The sequence below is a fragment of the Anopheles coluzzii genome, chromosome 3, assembly GCF_943734685.1.
Source record: "Anopheles coluzzii chromosome 3, AcolN3, whole genome shotgun sequence".
NCBI lineage: Eukaryota > Metazoa > Arthropoda > Insecta > Diptera > Culicidae > Anopheles > Anopheles coluzzii.
This window is the reverse complement of record NC_064671.1, coordinates 91,158,885-91,182,305: the sequence shown is the minus strand read 5'-3', so window position 1 is coordinate 91,182,305 and position 23,421 is coordinate 91,158,885. Positions and strand designations below refer to the sequence as shown.

At 49.9% G+C, this 23,421-nt stretch overlaps 8 protein-coding genes across 14 annotated transcripts in view; 6 read left to right on the top strand and 2 right to left on the bottom strand.

The window, feature by feature from the left end:
- LOC120955820 (F-box/LRR-repeat protein 16) overlaps positions 1-4,700 on the top strand; it is a 36,166-nt gene extending 31,466 nt beyond the window's left edge. For all 6 annotated transcript variants that reach the window (XM_040377004.2, XM_040377001.2, XM_040377003.2 and 3 more), the window contains exon 6: positions 1,467-4,700. In XM_040377004.2, the coding sequence (XP_040232938.1) occupies positions 1,467-1,764 (298 nt within the window). In that variant the 3' untranslated portion in view covers positions 1,765-4,700. The remainder of the gene's footprint in view (positions 1-1,466) is intronic.
- Positions 4,701-4,781: 81 nt separating this feature from the next.
- On the bottom strand, positions 4,782-5,801 carry LOC120955822 (DNA-directed RNA polymerase III subunit RPC8). The gene is made up of 2 exons (XM_040377007.2): positions 5,490-5,801; positions 4,782-5,422 (listed from the first exon to the last, which is right to left on the bottom strand). The coding sequence occupies exons 1-2, from the start codon at positions 5,598-5,600 to the stop codon at positions 4,799-4,801; spliced, it is 735 nt and encodes a 244-aa protein (XP_040232941.1). The 5' UTR covers positions 5,601-5,801; the 3' UTR covers positions 4,782-4,798.
- A 254-nt stretch (positions 5,802-6,055) lies between these two features.
- On the top strand, positions 6,056-7,941 carry LOC120955821 (serine/threonine-protein kinase RIO1). Its single transcript, XM_040377006.2, has one exon. It carries the CDS (start codon positions 6,175-6,177, stop codon positions 7,840-7,842), a length of 1,668 nt encoding a protein of 555 aa, XP_040232940.2. The 5' UTR covers positions 6,056-6,174; the 3' UTR covers positions 7,843-7,941.
- Positions 7,942-8,049: 108 nt separating this feature from the next.
- Positions 8,050-9,663, top strand: LOC120955395 (uncharacterized). The gene has a single exon (XM_040376232.2). The coding sequence runs from the start codon at positions 8,146-8,148 to the stop codon at positions 9,358-9,360; it is 1,215 nt and encodes a 404-aa protein (XP_040232166.2). The 5' UTR covers positions 8,050-8,145; the 3' UTR covers positions 9,361-9,663.
- Positions 9,664-9,815: 152 nt separating this feature from the next.
- Positions 9,816-13,801, top strand: LOC120955394 (ubiquitin carboxyl-terminal hydrolase nonstop). The gene is made up of 3 exons (XM_040376231.2): positions 9,816-11,662; positions 11,756-12,153; positions 12,230-13,801. Exons 1-3 carry the CDS (start codon positions 10,247-10,249, stop codon positions 12,270-12,272), a joined length of 1,857 nt encoding a protein of 618 aa, XP_040232165.2. The 5' UTR covers positions 9,816-10,246; the 3' UTR covers positions 12,273-13,801.
- An 8-nt stretch (positions 13,802-13,809) lies between these two features.
- On the bottom strand, positions 13,810-15,741 carry LOC120955397 (FGFR1 oncogene partner 2 homolog). The gene is made up of 2 exons (XM_040376233.2): positions 15,146-15,741; positions 13,810-15,050 (listed from the first exon to the last, which is right to left on the bottom strand). The coding sequence occupies exon 2, from the start codon at positions 14,966-14,968 to the stop codon at positions 13,982-13,984; it is 987 nt and encodes a 328-aa protein (XP_040232167.2). The 5' UTR covers positions 14,969-15,050; positions 15,146-15,741; the 3' UTR covers positions 13,810-13,981.
- Positions 15,742-15,906: 165 nt separating this feature from the next.
- LOC120955393 (uncharacterized transmembrane protein DDB_G0289901) lies at positions 15,907-20,314 on the top strand. Its single transcript, XM_040376230.2, has 4 exons — positions 15,907-16,436; positions 16,513-18,479; positions 18,548-18,771; positions 18,856-20,314. Exons 2-4 carry the CDS (start codon positions 16,563-16,565, stop codon positions 19,046-19,048), a joined length of 2,334 nt encoding a protein of 777 aa, XP_040232164.2. The 5' UTR covers positions 15,907-16,436; positions 16,513-16,562; the 3' UTR covers positions 19,049-20,314.
- Positions 20,315-20,918: 604 nt separating this feature from the next.
- The window catches only part of LOC120959642 (calcium-transporting ATPase type 2C member 1), a 54,769-nt gene continuing 52,266 nt past the window's right edge, over positions 20,919-23,421 (top strand). Inside the window, exon 1 of one of the 2 annotated variants that reach the window (XM_040383209.2) lies at positions 20,919-21,555. Coding sequence is in view for 1 of the 2 variants with exons in the window: in XM_040383205.2 (XP_040239139.2) it covers positions 22,813-23,055 (243 nt within the window). In the remaining variant the exon portion in view is untranslated. Of the gene's footprint in view, positions 21,556-22,524; positions 23,056-23,421 lie in introns of those variants that run through there. The other variant, XM_040383205.2, reaches the window with a different exon arrangement.

Below are 23,421 nucleotides of genomic sequence, written 5' to 3'. Positions count from 1 at the left end.
TCCATTCATCTTGAGCCTTAAAAGCTTTCGTCCTTCGCTTGCGCTCTCCAGTTGCGACCTTGTCCTTCCAACGATGTTCCAGGCAACGGAGCCCGACCATTGGATGGAAATTTGCACACAGAGACCGACGACCAGGGACAAACCTTCCCGATCCTATCTCCGTCGTCGCATCTTGTCCTGTCTGTGTTTTTGTTCTCTCCCTGTTTCTCTCTCTCTCTCTTCCTTCTCATTCTTAGTGTCCCATAAAGCGGCCCAGTGCTGGCAGAACGCGTTTTCTTTTTGCTACGTGAACGTGAAACAATTAATTTTAATTTGAAACATAATCACTCCACATCGTGCTACTACTGCCAACGGCACGGTTCGGTTTGGTTCGAAACGAAGACGTTTAACCACTGCTGGGGGCGTCACACCAATTTAATGTTGCCTAAAGACTTTGTCCTCCCTGGACTGGTCGCGGATCACTGTCAAGGGAAGGAGATGGGAGATGTTTTGATTTACATTTAGCGAACTCAATCGGTACAGCATCCTCCTCCTCCCTTTTAGTTCTTGTTTTGGTTGCCACCCATCTTTTACTTATCTTCTAGCGAGCGGGAAAGGATTGATTGTTGTGAAGCGTTTTCCATTAGTTATTTACAATTTATGCGAAAACCGTTCGGGGAACGATCGTCTAAGCACGGGGGTAGAGCACGGGCGAACGGTAACTCAATTTAACATTTTAATTAATTCTACTCCCACCCCCTGGCACACAGTGGAGTTTACCATTACACATATAGAACCTTCCCCAAAAAAGGCATAAAAAGCCAAAAGGTAGTCAAGTCAAATGGAAAAGCTCGTCGGTTTGGGATTGATTCTAATTTTGAAACGTTTTTTTCCACCCCACGGAGTCGAAGCGGGTGGCAAGGAATTTTCGAAGGATTGCTGCTTCCAAGAATTTGTTCTCCGGTAGCAGGTTCGCAGGTACAGGTTCACAGCTATTGGAACACTCTACCGACGGTTAGGCATTCTTTTTAACTTTTAGATATTATGAAGGATTTATTTCACTCACAAAAAATAAGATGTATCGTGGTAATTGAATAACGACTGAAAATGGGTATTTGGGCCTATTTGGAACGATATTTTCCTCCCTGGTTTCTCTTTGAGATGGAAGAAGACTTCAAGTTTAAGGTTTATCCTCTCTGCAAAAGAGTTGGAACAAATTGGAACCATTTCTCGGAGGGCAATTTACCCATTTTGCTTTCAACGGCACCATCAACCTGTTCTGCTGCAGAAGCTTCATTTAACCGCATGGCCGTGGGCGGCTTGAGGGCAAATTCTCCAAGCTTCTACGAGCAAACCAGAGTGCTCTTCACCTATTTTTATGCCGTATTCTTTCATTCCTTTTTTTCTCTGCAAAACATAAAACCATTACTAAAGTCCTTGCGGACAATTGTTCTGTTTTTCCCTCCTCCCATTCTTCCCATTCACAGCTGCGTGCACATCACCGACATCGGCGTGGGCTACATCTCCACCATGCTGTCGCTGTCCGCCCTGTTCCTGCGCTGGTGCACCCAGATCCGGGACTTTGGCCTGCAGCATCTCTGCTCGATGCGCAACCTGCAGGTGCTGTCCCTGGCCGGCTGCCCGCTGCTCACCTCGTCCGGCCTGTCCAGCCTGATCCAGCTGCGCCACCTGCAGGAGCTGGAGCTGACCAACTGTCCCGGCGCGTCCCAGGAGCTGTTCGGCTACCTTCGCGAACATCTGCCCCGCTGTCTGCTGATCGAATAATCCCATTCCGGGCACCAACCGCGCAACTCGACCGCCGTTCGATGACACGTGCAAGCGAGATCTTCGCTGCCGACGTTCGCTTCCTCCTTCCCGCTTGCTTTCGCTCTCGTTGGAACGTTTTTTGGAGCGAGCTGGAAAGAGGGAAAGCTGCGAACAAAGCTGATTGGCCTACGCAAAACCTGCCCTCTCTACATCCAACCTCTGTCGATTGTGTTTAGCGGAGACAAACCAGGTTGGGATTTAGTAATTGTAACGTTTAATTAGACAAAAAGCGAGGGACGGTGGTGGAACATTCAGTTTAGTTTTCTTTTCTTTTTATGTGAGCTTCTTTGCTCTTCTTTTTAACGCAATTTATAAGGCAGCTGCCAGCTAATGCGTAGTTTTTACAACACTATTTTTACTTACCTTTTTACGCGCATACTTTCGTGGCTTGTAAACGGAACAGTCACTTTGGCCGTCGACTCCAACACATGCAGGAGAGAGGAAAACTATTTTTTATGGCAACCACGAATACTTACTGATTGGTTTTTTTTATGTGTAAAGCCCTGATCTCACTTGTTAAATGACCCTCGAGCAAGGAAACTCAAAATTAATGTTAACGTAAAAAAAGAACAGCAAAAAAGGGTAGAATAAGAAAAGGGCAACAAAGGGAAAGAAGCCTGCAATTGCTAAAACAAAAAGAAAACAAAAACAAACAAAAATAATCTAATTTTGTCGAATGTTAAATGGCTGTGTAGATAAGAGAGTGTATAAAACCCTAATGCAGAATGAGAAGAAAGAGAAATTGATTTAAAAAAAGAAGCAAAGGAAAAACACGCTACGCTACAAACTAATACAAACAAACAAAACAACACAAGATGAACAAACAAACAAACAAACAAAAACTACTTCTTACTACTAACACACTCAAACGATGAGGATTCGGAGTGTGTTACTGAGTAATTAGCAAAGCAAAGCAAAATCCAAAAACCAAAATACAACGGTGTGTGATGAATGTGGTGGTGTTGGTGGATATGTTTAACAAAAAACTGAATGTTTTGGTGGTAGTAGCCAACTATTAAGTAATGTGTTATATGGAGGAAAAAGTAGAACACACACACTAACAGACACACATACAGATTTGTTACAGCTGCAAATGCACAGCAGCAGATAGAGAAACACGTTTAGTAAAGTATAGCGGGAGTAGCGATGAATAAGCGATGAACAAGCGACAAGAGATACATACAGATACACTAAAACTAATTAGAAAAGGAAAAACCGGGCGGTATTATGCTAATATATTATAGAAATGGTTGAAATACACAATTGGTACAATTTAATGTATGAAGAGTAATGGAAGAAGTAATAGGACAGTGTGTGTGTGTGTGGCGCAGACACGTAAACACACGACCTTAGTATTGTATTGTACATATGATTTTTTTAAACCTGACAAGACTTGACTCCGGAGAAGTGGTGTGCGTGTGTGTGTTCGTGTAAACGATCGTGTGTTATAAAGCTGCAACGTAAGCGAAAGAATAGAGTAGAAGAGAAGACGCAAAACGCGGCATTACACAATAAGAAAATCGGACCGGAGAGGACAAAACAAAGAAAGGAAAAGCAAAAAAAAGCTTACCCCATAATGAAACCTTCCTTTCCCCTAGTTGGTTGTATAATAAGACAAGGATAAACTTTGCCCTTAAAACCGCTCATTTAAAACTGCTGCAAAAGTTGAGAAAGCAAACAACAACCAAACAAGACGAAATAAAGCCGAAACAAAAACGCTAGATTGAAATAGAAAACAAAGGAATAAACTTTAACAAAACAAATAGAGATAAAGACAAAAGACGTGTACGTAAAAACGGAAAACAAATAAATAAATACCGTGAGCTTTAGCTAAATGATGAAAGCAAACAAACACACAAACAATTTAAAGGAATGAATGTCCCGCAGTCCCAGTGTGTGAGAGAATGTTCGAAATAGGTTCGTTTTTTCCGCCTTCCGTGTGGCTTTCCGGTTCGTTCCTCTGGAAAAGACAAAAAGTAAGTAAGTAAGTTACATCCAAACGATGCCAGTAAACCTGTCCCTAACCAAAAACCAATCAAATCAAGTAAAGACCGCCCATGACCATGACTGATGAATAAATCGAGCTCTGAAAATTAACTTCAAATAACTAAACCTAGTGTGTCCGTAGGAGTTGCCGGTGCGCATACATGCTAAGTATTATTATTATTATTCGTGACACGTGGTGGTGTGCTTTCCCGTTCCGCGTGTGGTTTCGCGTCAATTTTTCGGAACGTTGTAAAAATGGAAAAGGACGGAAAGCATTTGAAACGGTTTGCGCGATACGAGAGATAGAAAGAAGGGATGGAAAATCAAGTTGTTATGTAGTCAAAATTGGAAAGCGAAATATTATATACAAGCTGCTAAAAACAAAAAAAAGGACACACACTTTTTTACACCAGTTCACCGTTCCACCGCTCCTAACAAATTCGTATAAATTCGTTTAGCTATAACCAAATGGAGCGGCACGCCAAAGGCTTTTCGATCCCTCTTTCTTCTGGTGGCGGGCTTCGCTAGAGAAGCCCGCGCCAGCCACAACAATCAAAGCTAGGGTCCTTTTAGATTAGTGCCACCATTCGTCGAAACCTAGAAGCGCTATCAAATGCTACACAATTGCTATAGATTACAACTCCACTCCACTTGCTAGAAGCTCGAAGGGAAGGGAAATTCGTTTTATGCTGAAAAAATAAGATTACAGATGAGCGAGGAGATCGATGGAACAACAAAATAAATGCTTGCTTAAGCACATTGTTACGAAAGTGGCGCAGAGGAGAGCTGAAGGATGAAAAGGAAAACTTTCAGTAACGAAAAACTTTACGATACACATAAAGCAAACCCCACACCCCATGTATATAAAGTTATCAACTAAGAATAGAGCAAAACCAAAAACTCAAAAACCGTTGGGAATGAAAAACCTTGACAAAAAAACGATTATTTTTCGGTTGTTTTTTCCTGTTTTTTTATGATAAATCGAACTGTTAACGGTAAGTGGGTTTTATTCATTCTCTCCCCCCGAATCCTGCTCCTGCTCTTCCTCCTCCTGCTCCTCCTCTTCGCCGCCCTCCTCGTCCTCTTCCTGTGCCTGCTGTACCCACCAGGACAGCAGCCCCAAACCGGACTCGTTAATGGCCGCTACGATACGGTACGGTGTCTTATTGCTTTCCTGCCCACTGGAACCGGCACCACCGGACGTACTCGCACCGGTCGAACTGGACGGTACCTCCTGATCCGGGGGTCCAATCGGTGAGCTTTCCTCAAACACCTCGCCCGACACGCGAAACTTTATGTTTTCCCCAATGTCCATGTACAGATCGTGCGTGTTACCGTCCTCGAGCGGGTACTCCCACACCCAGGCCTGTTCCGCCTCCTCGTATCGGGAGGGATGCTGCAGGGCGGACGGTGGTATGAGAATGTCGTCGAAAAAGCCAAGCGTTATGTGGACGCCTTCCCGGCTGCAGCTGCGTATCTTGCCCGTGATCACATCCCCGATCATGGGGCGGAAGACGATGTAGCGGAAGTTTACCTCCGTGTGGGAAGCGCCATCGCCGGGCAGTATGATTGAATCGCCCAGCTTAACGATGTCTTTCAGAGCGATGCAAAGACCCACATTTAGGAGGACCTGAAACAGTGGCAGAGAGGGGAGTTTAGAATCATTTCTCATGGTTATGAGTGCAGCATTTGCGTACCTTATTGGCTAACTTTCTGTTGATTTCATCCTTTATCGCTTCTGGTAGCTTCAAACCAAACAGCTCCGGCGCTATCCGCACGTTGTCCTTCAGCTCGGCCAATACGAACATTTCGTTGTTTAATTGCGCGTTTACACTTTACTCGAGCCACATTCAGTACACTATCGGAAAGGCTTGGGCTTTGTGATGGTTCATACAGTTAAAAGGGAATGGTTTATTTCAATAAAAACTGCTTTTCTAAAGGAAAAAAGTGTGCGGAGTGTTCGGATCAGCACACGTTTGTTTACAAAATACAAAACCCGTGCCGGGGTGAGTTTGACAATTGGTACGTTTCTGAAGGGAGCAAGGTGTATGGATATTAGGAGGTGAAGTGCTTCAGAGCAAATTGACATTTCACGACTTGACATAACAATACTGGAGGCTCCGGTATTAAAATCGGGGAGGGCTGGAGGGGGGTATAGAAAATTGTATGCGATTTGACATAACAATACTCAATGATGGCGCCCTGAAAACGCGCTAACAATTCACCTCCTTAATAAACACACCTTGGAAGGGAGATCGGTTGTGTCAAATTGACAGCACGTGTGCAGAGCAAAACAAACCAACCGCGTGTGCGGCACACGCAGACGAAGAATTGTAGCAAAACGTGTGATAAATAGGAATAGTTTGTGAAAACGGCATAAAAATGAGTAGTGGACAGTTTGACGATGCGCTCGATGATACCACAGAACGCTTTGACGGTGTTCAACTGCAGGAGAAAGCTACGTCTCCTCCCGCCAGCAAAGTGAACGGCACAGCGAAGCTGACCAAAATCGAGATTCAAGATGCACTGTTTGGAGCACCGATTAAGGACGAACCGACGGCGACCGACGCGCAGTGGGAAGAGTATTACGACGACGAGGAAAGCGATGACGATGATGATTTCTACTGCTACGAGGGTGGAGAGCTGAAGCGTAACCAGCAGCTAAACCTGAACCAGTCCCACACGAACGCACAAACTACAAGCCAGAAGGTGTCGCACTATCAGCCCGCCGATGTACTGTTCAAAAAGTTCACCAACCGGATCAACGTGGAAAAGTATGAAGGACCGGCCTCGCTTCCGAACCACGCAAAGAACACGCTGATCGAAACGCAACGCAAAGCAGACAGCGACCGATTGCGCAGCAAGGACAAGCAGGACCGTGCGACGGCCGAGCAGGTGATGGATCCGCGTACGCGCATGATACTGTTCAAGCTGCTGAACCGCGCGATGATTACGGAGATCAACGGGTGCATATCGACCGGGAAGGAAGCGAACGTGTACCACGCCACCGCCGCCAGCGGACGGGACTACGCGATCAAGATCTTTAAAACATCCATCCTCACGTTCAAGGATCGGGACAAGTACGTGACGGGAGAGTACCGGTTCCGGCACGGCTACAGCAAGCACAATCCGCGCAAAATGGTACGCACCTGGGCGGAGAAGGAGATGCGCAATCTGGTGCGCATGAAGAAGTGCGATCTGCCCGTCCCCGAGCCGATCCTGCTGCGCAGCCACGTGCTGGTGATGGAGTTCATCGGGCACGACGGATGGCCCGCGCCGAAGCTGAAGGACGTGGAGCTGAGCGGGGTGAAAGCGCGCGAGCTGTACCGGGCCGCGGTCGAGATGATGTGGACGATGTACAACCGCTGCAAGCTGGTGCATGCCGATCTGTCCGAGTTTAATCTGCTGTACCACGAGGGCAAGATCGTCATCATCGATGTGTCGCAGTCGGTCGAGCACGAGCATCCGCATGCGCTGGAGTTTCTGCGCAAAGATTGCACCAACGTGACGGACTTTTTCCGCAAGCGCGATGTGTCGACAATGACGGTGAAGGAACTGTTCGATTTCATCACCGATCGGGGCATCGGGGCAGAACAGGTGGAACAGCGGTTGGAGGAAATCTCGGAACGGATAGCTAATCGTAGCTTTGACGAGTTTACCGAACAGCAGAAGCTGGACGAAGCCGTATTTAAGCAGATTTTCATCCCGAAAACACTGCACGATGTGTACGACGCAGAGCGGGATGCGTTCGACAAGAGTACGGATGAGCTGGTGTACAAAACCATCACCGGGCTGGATGTGGTGGAAGCGGATCAGAAGCAGGAGGGGTCTGATTCGGACACGGAGACAAGCTCGGAGCAGTCGGAGGACGAGGAAGGTGGTAAACGGGCATCGAACGGTGGGGTGGTTGTGGTGCGATCGAAGGATGAAACGCCGGAAGAGCGCAAAGCGCGCAAAAAGGCGGTAAAGGACGAAAAGGCCGAAAAGCGAAAAACGAAGGTGAAAAAGCACATCAAAAAGCGAAAGGAGAAAATTGCTGGTAAAAAGTAAATGTTGGAGCCCAAAATAATGGCAGGAGAATATAAATATTTGTGAGGCATGTATGAAATAAAGATATGTTTAATCGTTAAAAAATAAAATCATTTTTGATAAATATCGAAGAAAATGTAGAAACGAAACGAGCTCCATTTGAAAATGGCTAAACTGACAGATCAAAGAAAACCATTGTTTGTAAACAAATTTCCCATTTTGACGTTTGGTGTGCAAGTGTTTGTTTTGGTTTGACTCCGGCAGTGTGTGCGTTGCTCTAGCGAAAGTGTAGCAAAAGTGTCTTCTAACTATCCTAGAAGCAGAATGACCGACCACACACAGACAGCAACCGATCCGGCAAGGATATATCTAACGGCGGAGGAAATTTTGGCGGAAAAGATTTACCTCTGCTCGTTCGACAACTGCTTCGCACTGTTGAACAACTTGGCAAACCTGCAGATGCACCTAACCAAACATCACAAAGCACCGGCGGAAAATCTACAGTTCCTGTGCAATGCCAACAAGACGGAGCCCAAACTGTTCTTCTGCCCCATCGCCAGCTGCCCATACTTCCAAACGGCCACCGAATGCACAAACGGAGCGCGTAGCTTTAGTTCTCTTCGCTCGCTGAAGCAACACTTCCTGAAGGTGCACGGCGAGCGAAAGCATGGCTGTGAAGCGTGCGGCAAATCGTTCGCGACGGAGAGTTTCCTGCGACACCATCGGTTGTCCTGTGGCCGGAAGTTTGTCTGTGAGCATTGCTCCTACACGTACGGTTCCCGGGAGGCACTGCTAACGCACGCCAAACGGAAGCAACACGGCTACGAAGCGTTGCTTTTGGCGAAGAAATCCACAAACCCCAAGAAAGCGACGAAACAGAAACCCGCCAAGAAGTGCGTTACTACGAGTACGCAAACGTTGCAGGAGCGAATGGGAGAACATCGAGCTACACAAACGTGCGATCTTGTGAAGATTCCTGCCATTGAGCCGAGGGAGGAGAACAGCTCTATACCTCCAGTACAACAGCTTTCGTCGAAACCAGAAACGGTTGAAAATTCCTGCAACACAAACGCAATTCTCGGTTCGCACGTGGCCGACAGCGTGGAACCTTTGGCACCGGTAGTGTGCACCGAAACGCAAACCGACTTCATCGACTTTATGTTTTCCGGCTCGGACAATCGGCACGATCCTCTGCTTTCCTATGCCCACATGTACACCCAAACGTACGACGATCCGGGACTGCTGACGGCTGACCTCGGGCTGTCCACGACCGAAACGCAGACGAGCTGGAACGAGTCGGGCGAAACGTTTGGCGACTATCTGGTATCCACGGAGACGCAAACGAACTTCGATATCGATAGTTTCGATTGCTCGAGTAGCAATTGTACCGCAGATAGAACTAGTCCAGGGAACTGCAAGCAAACGCAGATGCCGGAACCGATGCAGGCTGAGTTTCACTTGCTAAGGGGAGCAGATTTTTTGAGCGATATTGGCGACTCGATCGATGGTCATGCATCCGTTCACGCGGCGGGCTCTTGATATAAGGAGACGCAGGATGAGGATCCCTGTTATCGACGATTCGAGTTCTAGCAGCACGGTGGTGAATCCCGACTTTTATAAAGCTGTATATATAGATGTATTAATGTAGAAATTTAGCTAAAATACGTTATCGGTACTAGTACTAGTAGCATCTCCAAACAGACTGTATGCAAAAGGCAAAATTCTGAGCACTGAATTTTTGAATTCTTGTAATTCTAGAACACGTTTACTCATAGTACAGTTAGATGAATTCCAAACTAATAAATCAAATCAATGGGGCTGAAAAACTATATTTTCATTCCTTTTGAACACCCGTTTTTAACTTCCAAAATGTTGATGTCTTATTTCCTACAAAATATTATTTCCGATTGAAGCCGAAACTACCCGTGCGAAACGTTCCATTTGAACCTCTCGTCAACTGTCAATCGAAACTGTCATTCGAATGTCATCCAACAGCAGCAGCAGCAGCCGAAAGGAAAACACACACATACAAACAAAGAACTTTACTTTCAACGCACCGAAACACAGGATGAGCGATTTGTGTAAAGCCAAGAGCAACATTTAGAGCCCCAACACCTCGCATTAAAATGGGTAATTAGTGCCGGCAAGTGGAAATTCGCACCGCAAAAAAGTCAAACCAGTTCCTATTCCACGCTGTGTCAACATTCGTGCGATCGTTTCGGCTTCCGGCACGACATGTATCGCGAGTAGAACGGCGGCCTTGCGGGACCACTACTGCGGGACATCCCCGGACGAGCGCGGACACCACCCGGCATTCGGTGCTAATTGTGTGTGATCATTGTTTCGCAATCGGTTCGTTCCGGCTACCGTTTGTGGAGTGCGTGTGTGGGTGTGTGTCGAATAGGAAGGAAAGCGGCCGCGGAAAATGGGCGATACCGGATGTGTACACTTTGCGTCGTACGTGAAGGAGTACGGGTACGAGCCGTACAGCTACGTGCACGGGTACTTCAGTGCGTGCGTCAACAAGGAGGCCCGGCTGCGGAAGGCCCTCTCCTGTCTGTGCTACAAGTGTGGTAGCTCCGGGCCGCAGCTCTACTGCTGCCTGCACTGCATCTACTTCGCCTGCAAGGGCGCCCACATTACCGAGCACTACAAGCACACGAAGCACTTCATGGCGCTGGAACTGTGCTACGGCATGCTGTACTGCTACCAGTGCCGGGACTTTATCTACCACAGCAAATGCCAGACGATCGCCGAGCGGCACCTCTGGCTGGAGGCGCGCAGTCTCGACAAAAGCCTGTCCTGGCGCCCGTGGAGTCCCTCGCGGCTCGAGATCGAACTGCTGCTGAAGAACCCCAAGCGCCGGCACGTAACCGCACTCACCAGCATTGGGCTGCGCGGGTTGCTGAATCTCGGCTCGACCTGCTTCATGAACTGCATCGTGCAGGCGCTCATCCATACGCCCCTGCTGCGCGACTACTTCCTTGCCGAGCTGCACGAGTGTACGGCGAAAACGGCCGCCAAGTGTTTGGTGTGTGAAGTGTCGCGGCTGTTTCAGGAATTTTACTCCGGCGCCCGGGGTCCGCTGTCGCTGCACCGGTTGCTGCATCTGATCTGGAACCATGCGCGGCATTTGGCCGGGTACGAGCAGCAGGACGCGCACGAGTTCTTCATCGCCACGCTGGATGTGCTGCATCGGCACTGCAAAACGTCGATGAAGGAGCAGGCGGCAAAGGCGGCCGCGGCTGCAGCAGCGGCAGCAGCAGCAGCCGCCGCGACCGATAAATCGAAATCCTCCTCCTCCACACAGCCAAACTCGCATCAACCAATGCAGCACAGCGGCTCGAACTATCTTCAGCAGCAAGGTGCGGCACAGCAGGACGGCGCGGGTGCGTTGGCACAGTCCGGCCCGAACGCGTTACCACTCTCGACGGCTGGGAATCAGTCACAAGGGGGTGCAAACACTGCCACGAGCACCGGGAACCAAGCGGAGCCAAACCAGTCACAGTGCAACTGTATTATTGATCAGATCTTCACCGGCGGTCTGCAGAGTGACGTCGTGTGCCAGGCGTGCAACGGTGTCTCGACCACGATCGATCCGTTCTGGGACATTTCGCTCGATCTGGGCGAATCGTCCAATGGGCAGGGTGGGTACGGTGGACCGCCCCGGTCCCTGATCGACTGTCTCGAGCGGTTCACCCGGGCGGAGCATCTCGGCTCGAGTGCAAAGATCAAATGCAACAAGTGCAACAGCTACCAGGAGTCGACCAAGCAGCTGTCCATGCGCACGTTACCAATCGTCGCCAGCTTCCATCTCAAGCGCTTCGAACACTCTAGTCTGGTGCGTATCTGGTGCGCCCGGTTCCCCAAACAAACGGGAGGGGATGAAGGGAGGAAAGATCATTAACAAATTGCTTTGTTTTTCCTTCCGCAGATCGATAAGAAAATTTCCACCTTTATCTCATTCCCTGCCGAGCTCGATATGACACCGTTTATGTCGCAGATAATGTCTGACCAGCAGCAGCAGCAGCAACAGCAATCGGCCGTTCCTCATTCACCGTCGTCCTCGTCGTCGAATTTCAACGAGCGAACTGGTGGAGCAAACGGTTCCTCTACCGGCACGAGTTTAAACAGTGACTCGACGGCACGCCTGCCGGTGGACAAGAGTACGACCGATTTTCGCTATTCGCTGTACGCCGTCATCAATCACGTCGGGACGCTCGATGCGGGCCACTACACGGCGTACGTGCGCCACCAGAAAGACATTTGGGTCAAGTGCGATGACCACATTATAACCACTGCCACACTCCAGCAGGTTTTGGACAGCGAAGGGTAAGGAGGGGCTTTATTGTTCGATCGAAAGGAGCACGAATGAAGACTAATATGGATTTTTTCTTTTTTTTTTTAGATACCTCCTGTTCTATCATAAGAAAATACTGGAGTACGAGTAAAAAGCCGCCCACCCCGTTGGGGAGAGGAGCAGCAGCCGAAACGGGTGGGAAAGGGTGGGGCATTACCGTAGTGACTGACGGGAATACACATACAAGACTGGTCAAAAGGCACCCGGTAGGATCATGTAAAAAACAAAACAGAATGGAAATAGGAATTCAGGGTATTCGGGAAGAAAACGTTGTTTCGGAAAGCGTTTATCTAACGTTACTTAATTACCGTGTACGATAGCTGAAAGTGACAACCCGCGTGGCCGTAATTCGAGCGGGAAGCAGGAATTGAGGATTAGGGGGGGAAGAAACATGAATCTAACCCGACGAAACGATCAAAATACCATTTTAGCAAGGAAGTCGATCCGACCATGACTATTAACAGAGTAGGCCGCGACACAAATACACACAGAGAGAGAGTGAGAGAGTGAGAGAGAGGATAACACATGCCGTAATGCGTGTTAATGTTTAGTTTATATATTTATTTACGTGATTTAGTTTTGGTCGTCCCTTTTTGTTTCCTTCCTGCCCTCCCCTCCTTCTCTCTTCGATACACACCGTAAGGTAATGTGCGTGTGTGCTGGTTATTGGGTTAAATCGTTTTTTGTTTTATTTGGCGATCGATTGACGAAAGAGTAAAAACTGATGACGACGGATGATGCACTAAGGGAGGGGGGAAGGAAGGGAGCAGTGTTAGGGATGACAAAAATGTCGAGGTTGGAACGGGGAGGGATCGGGGAACAGAGAGAAGAGTGATGTGTTGGATGGAAAATATAACAAAACGGAAAATGAATTTTCCCTTTAATTCGTTTCCTCTTTGCGGAGAGAGAGAGAGAGAGAGAGTGAAGAAAGAACAATTCTAACGACTGTTTTAAACTATCGAAATCAGAAAACGGAAAGCCTCGGTTGAGAGTTCTACCAATTAAATCTCATTTTAATGGTGCCTAAGGTGCTAATAATAATTATAATTAAAAGAAAGAAAAAAAAAACAAAATTATGAAATTACAACGATTGCACCCCGCTACCTAATTTAGTGTCCCTAGGTTTACATTAAATGGTCATACCGAGTACGTTACGGGTGGTTGGTGCATTATTTTGTTTAAATTCTTTTCCCAAAATGGTTTGAGGACGTTTCGACGGAAACATTTCGACAGAAATCCGAACAAACATTGGACGTAGTATATATGCATGTGGTCATGTGGATAGTATTTTACTTTTAAATTGAAAATCTCAATCCAAAGCTCCTACTACGCTCCCTAGATAGTATTGCCTTTCTTCTAAGCCACGATTTTGTTGTAAATTTATGCTATAACCGACCTTTTCCCATTGCTGCACCACAAAAGGGCGCTTACATGAAGAAGGAAGGGAAACAAATTCTAACAAAACAACAAAACAAAAAAAATGCAACGTGCAATTAGTGGATGAGAGGGTGGGTGGGTGGTTGGGTTGTGCAAATGCCTTTCTTTTTCTACGTCTGCGTGACCCTGCCCTTTGATATGGTCCCCGCAAGCTCGGGCCGATTTTCTTTTTTTTGTTAATTTTGTTCGAAAAAAAAAACAGTATTACCTACGCGTGGGTGTGTCTGTGCCGTCGATTCGTTACGCATTCAATCGCATTAAACCGCAACGGCATTTTGCCCTCCCTTCCCCACCACCTCCTTCCTACAGCAGGGCCGATTGGCAGCAGAACAGAACCGATACCTGACATTCGCCCGAATCGCGTCACGAAGTCGATGGCGTGGCCGGCGCTGTCGTGCTGGCGGTCGGTGTCAGCGAGGAGGTCGGTGCCGGCGGCGAGGAGCTTGCTGGAGGAGGAAGGCCGTTACTGTCCGCGGGAGTGTTGTTACTGCTGTTGGGTGAGCAGGCCGCGTCGTCATTGGTCGTCTTGGTTGCTTTCGGGGTTGTGGTGCCGGCAGCATCGGCGCTCACCGTCGCTGAAGCCCCCGGTGAAGCTGGAGCCACGACGGTTGAAGGCTGTGGAGACGCTAAGGATGTCGACGTGGCAGAAGCAGCGACGGTGGTCTGTTTCGCGAGGTTCGCCCGTGCCGTTACGGCCGCCTCGATCAACCCGTCCAGCAGGTAGCTGTCCGTTTGGGTCGACTTGTCGTCTACCAGCATCTTCTGCCCGCCGGAACCGTACTTGCGCGAGATCTCCAGCAGCTCCCGCAGGCCCTTGTTCTCCGTCACCAGCTTGCTCAGCACCTCCTGCTCCTGGTTCATCTTCTCCTCGTCTATCTGCGAGACGCGCTGCATGACGGCGGCCATCTCCTGTATCTTGGCCGTCTGCTGCCGGATCAGCTCGTCGCGCCGCTCGATGTCGGCCGACCGGTGGTGGCGCGTGAACGCCTCCACAAAGTTGACCTTCGTGTTGAGTATCTTGGCCTGCGTGTGCTCGCGGTACTTCGACATGATGTGCTCGAGCGCGTGCTGGTGGTCCTCGAGGGCCGCCTTCAGCAGCCGATTCTCCTGCTGGATCTCGCGGATCTGCGGGTTCTCCTGGTGGATGATCGTGATCAGCTGGTTGTTGGAGCGGTCGCGCGCCAGCTTGTTCAGTATGTCGATATCGTCCTGGAACTGGCGCATCGACTCGATGTGCTTGTTGACCGATTCCGACTCGAGCAGCAGCGCATCGCCGAGCGCTTCCCGATCCTTTAGCCGGTTGGCGATGCGCTTCGCATCCAGTATGATTTGCTCAAACGTAACCGACATCGTAGCGTGTGTTTTCTTACGATAGCTTTTACCTTCAAGTGCGTGATAGAACTCTCTGTCTCTCTTTCCGGTCGAAATTGATCTGGAACGTGGTGCGTGTTTAGGGAAAACGCAAACAAAAAAAGAGGCAAATCAGACCGTGTTAAAAATAAGCTTCCGCATTCCATAAATAGTTACCGATGAGATAGCCGCACACTATCGAGACAGCGCCGTGTTGGTTTCGCCACTCCAATTTCCGCTGCTTCGTCAGCTACTGAAAACCTTCTGCCAGCCAGGGGGAACAATAACAATCACATACTTCTTGCACCCCCTTCCACAATGCACGAGGCCACAGAGGGGTAAGGGGGAACCGTTGTAAAGTTACGTCGTATGCGGCTGGGGTGCTATGTTTCACAGCTGAATACACACACGCACGCACAATGGTACCACCCCGATGTGGAATACGCAACGGAGGGTTACGGCTCCAAGCACACACACACGCACACACTGGTAAACGACAAAACAATAGAGTGAAAGAGGGAATTGTCGTCGTCGTCGTAGTCCGTCCTTCCAGTGACTTCACCCAGTTGGAAGCAAAAAAAACTTTCCCGTACGGCTGTCCCTGTTTGTTGCAAAACACACACGCACACACACTAACCCAGCTGGGCCATTATCGATGAGGAAACAATTCGCAATGCTGCAGGTTCCACTTTTTCCACCCCCTTTTTCTCGCTCGTAGCCACACAACCAGTGCAAGTGTCTGCCGTCGACGGTGTAGAAATTGTTCGTTCTTTCGCTCTTTTTTTTCTGCTCCCCGTTTCTGACAACCCGGAACGCAAGGTGTATGTAGACCCGATCCCCCATTACACCACGGCGCCTGTAGCAACCTTGCCGTCAGCTGTCAACACGGCGCTGTCATCTGACAGCAATGTTTAGCTCCGGGAGGGGAGAGAGAGAGAAAGAGAGAAGAGAAGAAAAAAGTCGCTGCCAAAAGGGACAAAAGAAAAAACGCAACTTCTTCCTTGGGCGAAAGACACTCGGACGCAATGAAATATTCAGCTTATTTCTTGGTGGAAAACTGTTAACCGAAGTGATAAACACGGCAAGAAGCGTGTTCAAGGGGAAGAAGCTACGTTTTGAGTTCACTTTCGCCTCGCTTACCTTTCGATCTCTCGCGAGCACGGACGGGTGTACGCTTATTGTTTTTGCTGTCCCTACTACGGGGGTCGATCGTCTGCTAAATGTCGTGTCGAAAATAATTATTCCCCAAGCAATAATTCAGCAACAAAAGCGACACGGCGGTTTGCAGTTCCTTGCCCCATCTTGCCCCGTAGTGAAGTGATTCCGTGTTTAGCAATCTCATCCAGAGTCGGTTAGGAATTGGCAAATCGCCACCGCGGAACGCTTGTACACGTTTGCTCACAGCTCTTGCCCATTGGACACACCTCTGAAGGGGGAAAAAAGCTCCCCAGATCGGTTATCGCGTACGGTAAGTGTGCAGGTGTTTCTAATCGGTAAAAATTTCCACTCTGTTCACTGTGCCTTCTCTTCCCTGGTGCCAATAGGTGGGCCAAACAAGCCACAGTTTGCCCACGAGCTTCTCATCCCGCTGGCGATGGCAAAGGATAACAACAACATCAACACGGATGATCTGACTGCAGCCACTCCTTCGTCCTCGGTGAAAGCGGCCCCGGCGTCCTCGTCCACCGCGCCGGAGGGTCCGGAAAATGGGCCGTCCGCCCCGCCGGCGGAACCACAGTCCACGTCTCCATCACTGCCGCCCGCCTCGAGTAGCACTCCGGAGGTGGCCCCGCGCAGGGAGGAAAACCCATTCTCCTTCAAACACTTTCTCAAGTGGGACGGAAATCACACGACGAACGGTGGAGGGGCCAGTGCAGGCGGTGGTAGTGCCGCCAGCAGCATAAATCACAGCCGAAGTGCATCGAGCATAAATGGGCACGGAATGGGCAGCTCGCTGGCGGATGGCGGTGGTGGTACGGGTGGCACTGGCAACACGAACGGAACGCACGAGGGCAAGGCGGGACTGGCTGGGGCGAACGGAAGCACCCTGACGACGGTAACGACCGCCACCACCAGCACTGGATCACCGTCCAAGTCGGCCACCACCAGCTCGCTCAACGTGGTCAGCTCAACGACGGGTGCGCGGCCAAAAATCCCCCAATTTCAGTCGGTCAACACGCTCAGCAGTGAGTCGAAGATGAAACGGTCGCCCCGCTTCCCGTCGTTCGATTCGCAGTCGAGTCTGTCGGACTTTGCGGACGATCGGTTCGGCTCGATCTACCAGAGCCGCAGTAACGGTTCCTTCAGCTCCGACTATCCCGCGGCGGGCGGTGGAGTGGGCGGCAGTGCTACTGCTGGTGGTGGTTTGCGCGAGGATGCCAACGGGATGGAGCAGCTGGGCGAGCAGGTGGAATTGCTGCGCGGGTATGTGCAGCGGTCGTACTCGAACTTTGATCTCGACAGTCCCGGTTCTTCGGCGGCTGTGGCGGCCGTCGATAGGCGAAACGAGCTGGAAATGCACAACGAGCCACCGGGCAGGGGGTTGGTTGGGGCGGCCGAGTTCTCCGCCGCCCTGCCCGACTTCGTGCAGGACCATCTCGTGATGGAGCAGTGGTACAATACGCTGCCGAAGGGCACGGGCAGCGGCTCGTCTGGGTCGGCCGAGTTCGACGACGTGCTAGACCTGACCGGGGTGGCAAACGTTTCCGGCGGCGGTGGTGGAGGCGCTCCACTGTCTTCCTGTAACGATATACCGTTTGATCTGACCGCAAGCAGCACGACGAGCAGTAGCCGAGTTGCGCGGGATCCGAACACGACCCCCGTTGCTGGACACCGGCATTCCATGGGCGTGCGGCTCGATCTTCCCTCGCGCAGTGGTGGAGGTGGAGCAGCAAACCTGGCCGGACCAGCGGAGCTCGGATTCGATCTTCCACCGCGCTCACCCACGTCTTCGTCCTCGGAACTGCCGCCCGATCTGACCGAAGGCAATGCGGGCGGTGGCGGCGATGCGGGCGGTTCGGGTGGCAGATCGCGATCCTACTACTATTCCGTCTCACCGCCGCCCGGCTCCAGCGGCACGACGGGCGACAACAAAATCCATCGCCTGCCGGACTTCCTGTCCGACGGGCCGATCCATTCGTCGGGACGGTTGGCCGACGTTACGCACGACACGCCGCACGCGTCGGAATCTTCGTCATCGGCGACGATGGGCGGCTATCGGCAGAGCCGGAGACAGTGGGAGACGCAGTACCAGAACCGGCTCGGGGCGGAATCGCTCGAGAACGAGCGGCTAAGGCGCGAGCTGGAAGCTAGTCGTCGGACGGTCGGTGAGCAATCGCGCCGCATCCGGGAGCTGGAGCGCGACCTCGAAACGATGGTTTCGCTTGCCCGACCCGGGGGCGCCAGTGGGTCGACGCAGTCGAATGCTAGCAGCTTCCTGCAGGCGAAAACACGGGCCGTTACGGCGGAGGCGGAGATGAAGCAGCTGCGACAGAAGCTGAGCAATATGAGTGTGAGTAGCATTGAGGAGGAGCCTTTTTCGTGGCATGAATACATTTTAATTGGTTCGATCATTTGCAGGTCGAAATGGAAGCGCTGCGAAGAGAAAACGAAACGCTTAAGGAGGAAGCCTGTGGCGGCGCCATCGGAGGTAGCACGGGTGCGGGCGCCAGTGCTAGGGTGCGGCAGGACGACGGCACAGGAGACCTTGGCAACCGAACCAGGCGGGACCGTTCTTCCGCTTTTCTGCGCGCACAAACGGTCGCCCTTCGGCAGGCAGCATCGACAGCGGAAAGCAATCTACGGTAAGATGGCGCAACTATTGATCCGTTTCGTTTTTTACATTCAATATCTAATGCCAATTTTCCCGTACTTTCCCGTATCCACAGACAACTGCTAAGTGGGGTGGAAAACCTCCGATCGATGGCGAATCAGATAGAAACGTTTCGAAACACGCAGGACGAGGTAAAGTCTGAGGGTGTGTCGATACCGCTGGAGGACTATCTGCACGACGTCGGCGTTAATAGCGACGATGACGACGACGATGACGACGACGATGAGCCGTTCGGTCCGGCCTTGTAGATACACACGAAACGGGATTGTGAAGCGTGGGAATGCGTGGAAGCGGTGGAAGTCTAAGTGTAGTGTAGCGCGCGACTGATTGCGGATGTGAGGTGCGTGCGTGTGTGCTCTCTGGCAGCAGATCTGAAATCAAAGAAAGAGGAATTCGGAGCAACGCTCGTGCATGTATTTAAGAAAAGAATATATATATATATACACTGATACACCTATCACATAACCCCATATGGAAGGGCTTTAAATCGGATCCTTTTGCGCACATTTGCACCACAACGCTAATGGAATATAACGCTCCCCTAGGAAGACAGACAGACAAACGCACGCAGGAATGCACAGTGTGCACGGTTGGTGTGAATATTACACGGTTGTAAAACGACTCATTAACTATCATCACCATCTTCCTCGTACGCTTATGCGCGCACCTTCGCTTGAAATGGATAAAGTGCAACTAAACCCGCCGGCCCTTGACGGGGGGAAGAGCAACGGGTGGCGTGTGGTCTGGTGGGCATTATTCTACCATCCTCACAGAAGCAGCTGGCTAAACGCTTGCACGCTTCTCTTCCCGCGCACACGCACAGGCCCACTGACTGTTTAAGATATATTTCCCTGCCGCAGGGCGCAAAGAAGGACCATCCAGTAGCGTAAATAATACAACCGCGAAAAAAAGCTTTAGTTAGAAACCAAAGCGGGAATATCATGCGCAAAATGGTTTGCTTTGTACGGCACGTGCAATAGCGGCCCAGGGGGGAGGGCATACGGCACGCTTCAAATTTGCTTTACAAGCGTTCCATTTATCGCTCGCTCTCTCGGCAATGATGGGTTTAAATACTCATCCGCGCAAGCACAAATCGTTCGAAACGCGCTAAAATGTGTAAGGAAAGGTGTGCGTGTGTTCGAGGACGTATGGCAAGCAAAGAGGGATTTTAGCTGGAAAATACGATTAGCTGAGGGTGTGAAAGCTTCGGTACGCGACGTGATTTGTGAAGGGACACATAATAGTCTGCGAAAAGAGAGAGCGGGAAAGGGAGAGACACTTTATCTCGTTTTCCTGTGATCCCAAACGAAAAGGATTTGATAAAACTATCCTCCCCGAAATCAAGCGCGAATGAAATAAGAAGTGGAGGTGTGGGTTTAGGGAAAAGAAACAACGTTTACAACGATTTTTCGCTTTCTCCCAAAAGCAGCAGAAGAAAGAAAGAGAGAAATAGCGAAGGTTAGATGGAAAATACCCAGACGAATAAAGGCTATAACATATTTAAAATAACACTATTTTAAACAGATTGTCATCTTAATTGCTAATGGGATATTATCCATTATTTACGTGTTTTAGCTTTCCTCAGTAGATTTGATTGGTTTTAAAGCAAATCATTTCTGTGTTGTGAATCGGGCTTTGTGACTCATTGAAATATGTTGAAAAGCAAACACCAAGTTTAAAAGGGCCTCACCCGAATTTTTCAATTTCATGACCACTTCAAGCCATAACAGCCATCACAGCATAAAAATTTCTTCGGTTTTCATTGAATTTTGTCACAAAAGTTAAACCCTCAGTAAAACCGTTAATTTAGCATAACAATTGCGTATTTGAATGATAACACTGTTGTTGTTGTTCAAACGTCAAAAACAAGCGTTGGCAGTGCTGCCAGTGCGATGTGATTGTGCAACAGTGTTAGGAACTTTGCACAACAATTGTATTATTTTCCATATTTTACCATATTTTGTGCATAATTTGAGAGATAATTTACGAAAAATTTAACAAAACAATACAAGAGTAATGCTTTTCCCAATGCCAAAGCATTGAAAATGCTAAATTAAAAATCAAAACCCCCCCTATTATGTCCAGGAGCTACGCCCGATTCGCCCAGTGTGCGCGGTCCACCCGTCATTCCACAACAACATTTTCCGTGTTGTTTGGAAAACTCCTGAGGGGGCGAAACAATACACGCGGACACGGAAGAAGAACCAATTGGTGACACCGGCAGCGGTGTAAGCAGAAAGTAAATTGGGTGTAAACGCAACGAAAAACATACGCGGCGGGCTGTGCGAGGGGTTGCTGTTTGCGCATACATTCCCTGCCCTGTCCCGTACCACACGACACCCACGTTCTTGCCGGGTGGCACAGTAGGCGACGGCGTGTGTGAGTGTGTGTTTTTTGGTGTGCCGTGGCAAAAACAACAAGGAGTCGGCAACTCCTTGCGCGGTTTTCGCGGTCCGCAAGGGATGGAGTAAAGCTAGTTAATTAAACGTGATTTGTCAAAAGTGCTGGTGAGCACGAAAACAAAACAAAGGAAAAAAGGTGCATTTTCCAAACCCAGTGCTGTGCCAAACGGGAGTGTCTCCGTGTGTCTGTGTGCGTTTGTGTTATCCACGTTTTCCACCCGGAGGGAGACAAAGGGCAAAAAAGTGCAAACAATCTCCGTGTTACGCACTGCACGCCCGTGTGTGTGTGTGTGTGTGTGTGCGTGTGGTGACGGAGCAGAGTATCCCTGCAGCATCCTGACGGCAACGATACGGTGTGTATTGTACGCTTTTTAATTAATCTTGTTTATCTATAACAAAGCATTAAATACCTGCAGCGATATCATCGTGTTGACGCAGAGCACATTTCCTTGATTTGATGACAAATCATTTTGGACGCGACGCAGGCACACACACCGTCCCTTTGGATGCCGCTCCGCAATCGAAATCGATTATCATTCGAGGGGTTCTTTCTGTGTGTGTGTCTCTCTCTCTCTGTACTGCTGTAATCACCCGTCCCAATGGGGCGGCCTCCACATTATCTTTCTCTCTAGGTCAGAGACGGAGCGCAACAACCTGCGCAAAGTCCCTCGTACAGGGCGCCACCAGCCGTATCTTCTTTCCCCCTATCGCCGTGTCTGCGCCAGTTTTGCGATATTCCAGATGTGCTTGAAATGACACAAGAGGGTGTGTGTTTTTATTTAAACAGTCCAATTATTCCAAACGCACAAACAAACACTCACACACATACTGGGAGCAGCTTTCTCTTCGCACAGCATACTTCGGTTGTTGCGTACGATCGTGTTTGATGTTCTGTGGTCCCCATTTTCTTCGCATTATTAGTATGGAATTCTTTTCGTTTGTTTCGCCGGGGAAGAAGCATCAGCATGGTCGACTATGATCCGAACAGAGAGGGCTGGAGAACGTCATCTTCCTCCAGACGCAACGTTGAACATTCTCTTTCTGATCCGCTCTTGCTCTCCCGGCATTTCGCTTGTCCGGCATCTTCGTTCTAGCGTGCGCCGCGGGCGATGATCCTCCTGCTGCTGGCCTGCCTGGGCACACACTGGGAGGATCGCACGTGAAGATCGTATTTAATTAGCGCACCCGCCGCGAGCGGAGAGAGCCCGCACGCGTAGAAGAGAGTGACCGTGTGAGCGGAACAGTGACGCGATTCTAAACCGGCCGCTCGGAGCCCTTGGCGTAATTGCCGCAGTTACGTGCCGCAATTCAGCGGCGTCGCCGGCGAGCAGATCGTGTGCTTTCGTTCCCGGATCCCGTCATTTTGTCCGGAGTTTGATGGTTTAACGGGATTTTTCCTCCGTGGCGTCCGAGGCTTCCGACTTGTCACTTGCGCACAGTGTTGTGTGTACCTGTGCGAGCGCGCGCGCGCGTTTGTGTGAGTTTGGAATTTGTGCGTTTGTTTCGAGACACAACTGCCCTTACGGAGGGATCGATCGATCACACTTTTCGGCGTTCGCTTGCGTGTTGTGTGTTGGTGTTTATGTGGTAGTGCCGGTGTGGATATCATTATGGCGGAGCATCTAATGCCCAGCATTGGCAGCTCGCTTGGTCGACTGCTGGGAATGGGACGCCAATCGGTGCTGGGGTACGAATCACTGTCCCAAACCTGCCCGGACGAAGCGGTGGTGCATCGTGATGGCGCAGATCGCGAGTTCGGCCACAGTTACCGGCAGTCCGGTCAGGATGGGAGCTACCTAGGCCGCCTCATTGCCCCGCTGGTGGCCGGCTTCGGCAAGGTTGTTGATATGCCGGTGAGCAAACAGTTCTCAATTCCCGCGGTGGTTGTTGTACGCCGTCTGAATAGCATAAAAACCACGACAAGCAAAACGTCAGCAAAAATCGGTCGTTTATGTCTCGACCGCGTTGTAAGATCCGATCTTCGTGAAGCTCAGAAAGTACCAAAATTTGACACTGACGTGTTGCTTGTGCTTCTTGTTGCCTTCAATCGAATGTTCGTGTTTTTTTTTGTGGACCCCATAAACGTGACCTTGGGAAGGGGTTTTCGGTTACTTCTATTCCACTCTTTCTTCTCCACTGTGGGGTGATGGTGTGTTCCCTTATGTTACCTTCCTTCAGTTGAGATTTTCTTCCATTATTCTTCGTACTTGTAATTTACA

Coding starts and splice junctions, on each gene's coding strand:
- LOC120955393 (XM_040376230.2), top strand. CDS start 16,563: ATGGCAAAGGATAACAACAACATCAACACGGATGATCTGACTGCAGCC. Junction 18,480..18,547: donor AGAAGCTGAGCAATATGAGT/GTGAGTAGCATT, acceptor GATCATTTGCAG/GTCGAAATGGAAGCGCTGCG. Junction 18,772..18,855: donor ACAGCGGAAAGCAATCTACG/GTAAGATGGCGC, acceptor CCGTATCCACAG/ACAACTGCTAAGTGGGGTGG.
- LOC120955822 (XM_040377007.2), bottom strand. CDS start 5,600: ATGTTCGTATTGGCCGAGCTGAAGGACAACGTGCGGATAGCGCCGGAG. Junction 5,423..5,489: donor ACAGAAAGTTAGCCAATAAG/GTACGCAAATGC, acceptor CCACTGTTTCAG/GTCCTCCTAAATGTGGGTCT.
- LOC120955821 (XM_040377006.2), top strand. CDS start 6,175: ATGAGTAGTGGACAGTTTGACGATGCGCTCGATGATACCACAGAACGC.
- LOC120955394 (XM_040376231.2), top strand. CDS start 10,247: ATGGGCGATACCGGATGTGTACACTTTGCGTCGTACGTGAAGGAGTAC. Junction 11,663..11,755: donor GCTTCGAACACTCTAGTCTG/GTGCGTATCTGG, acceptor TTCCTTCCGCAG/ATCGATAAGAAAATTTCCAC. Junction 12,154..12,229: donor CAGGTTTTGGACAGCGAAGG/GTAAGGAGGGGC, acceptor TTTTTTTTTTAG/ATACCTCCTGTTCTATCATA.
- LOC120955395 (XM_040376232.2), top strand. CDS start 8,146: ATGACCGACCACACACAGACAGCAACCGATCCGGCAAGGATATATCTA.
- LOC120955397 (XM_040376233.2), bottom strand. CDS start 14,968: ATGTCGGTTACGTTTGAGCAAATCATACTGGATGCGAAGCGCATCGCC.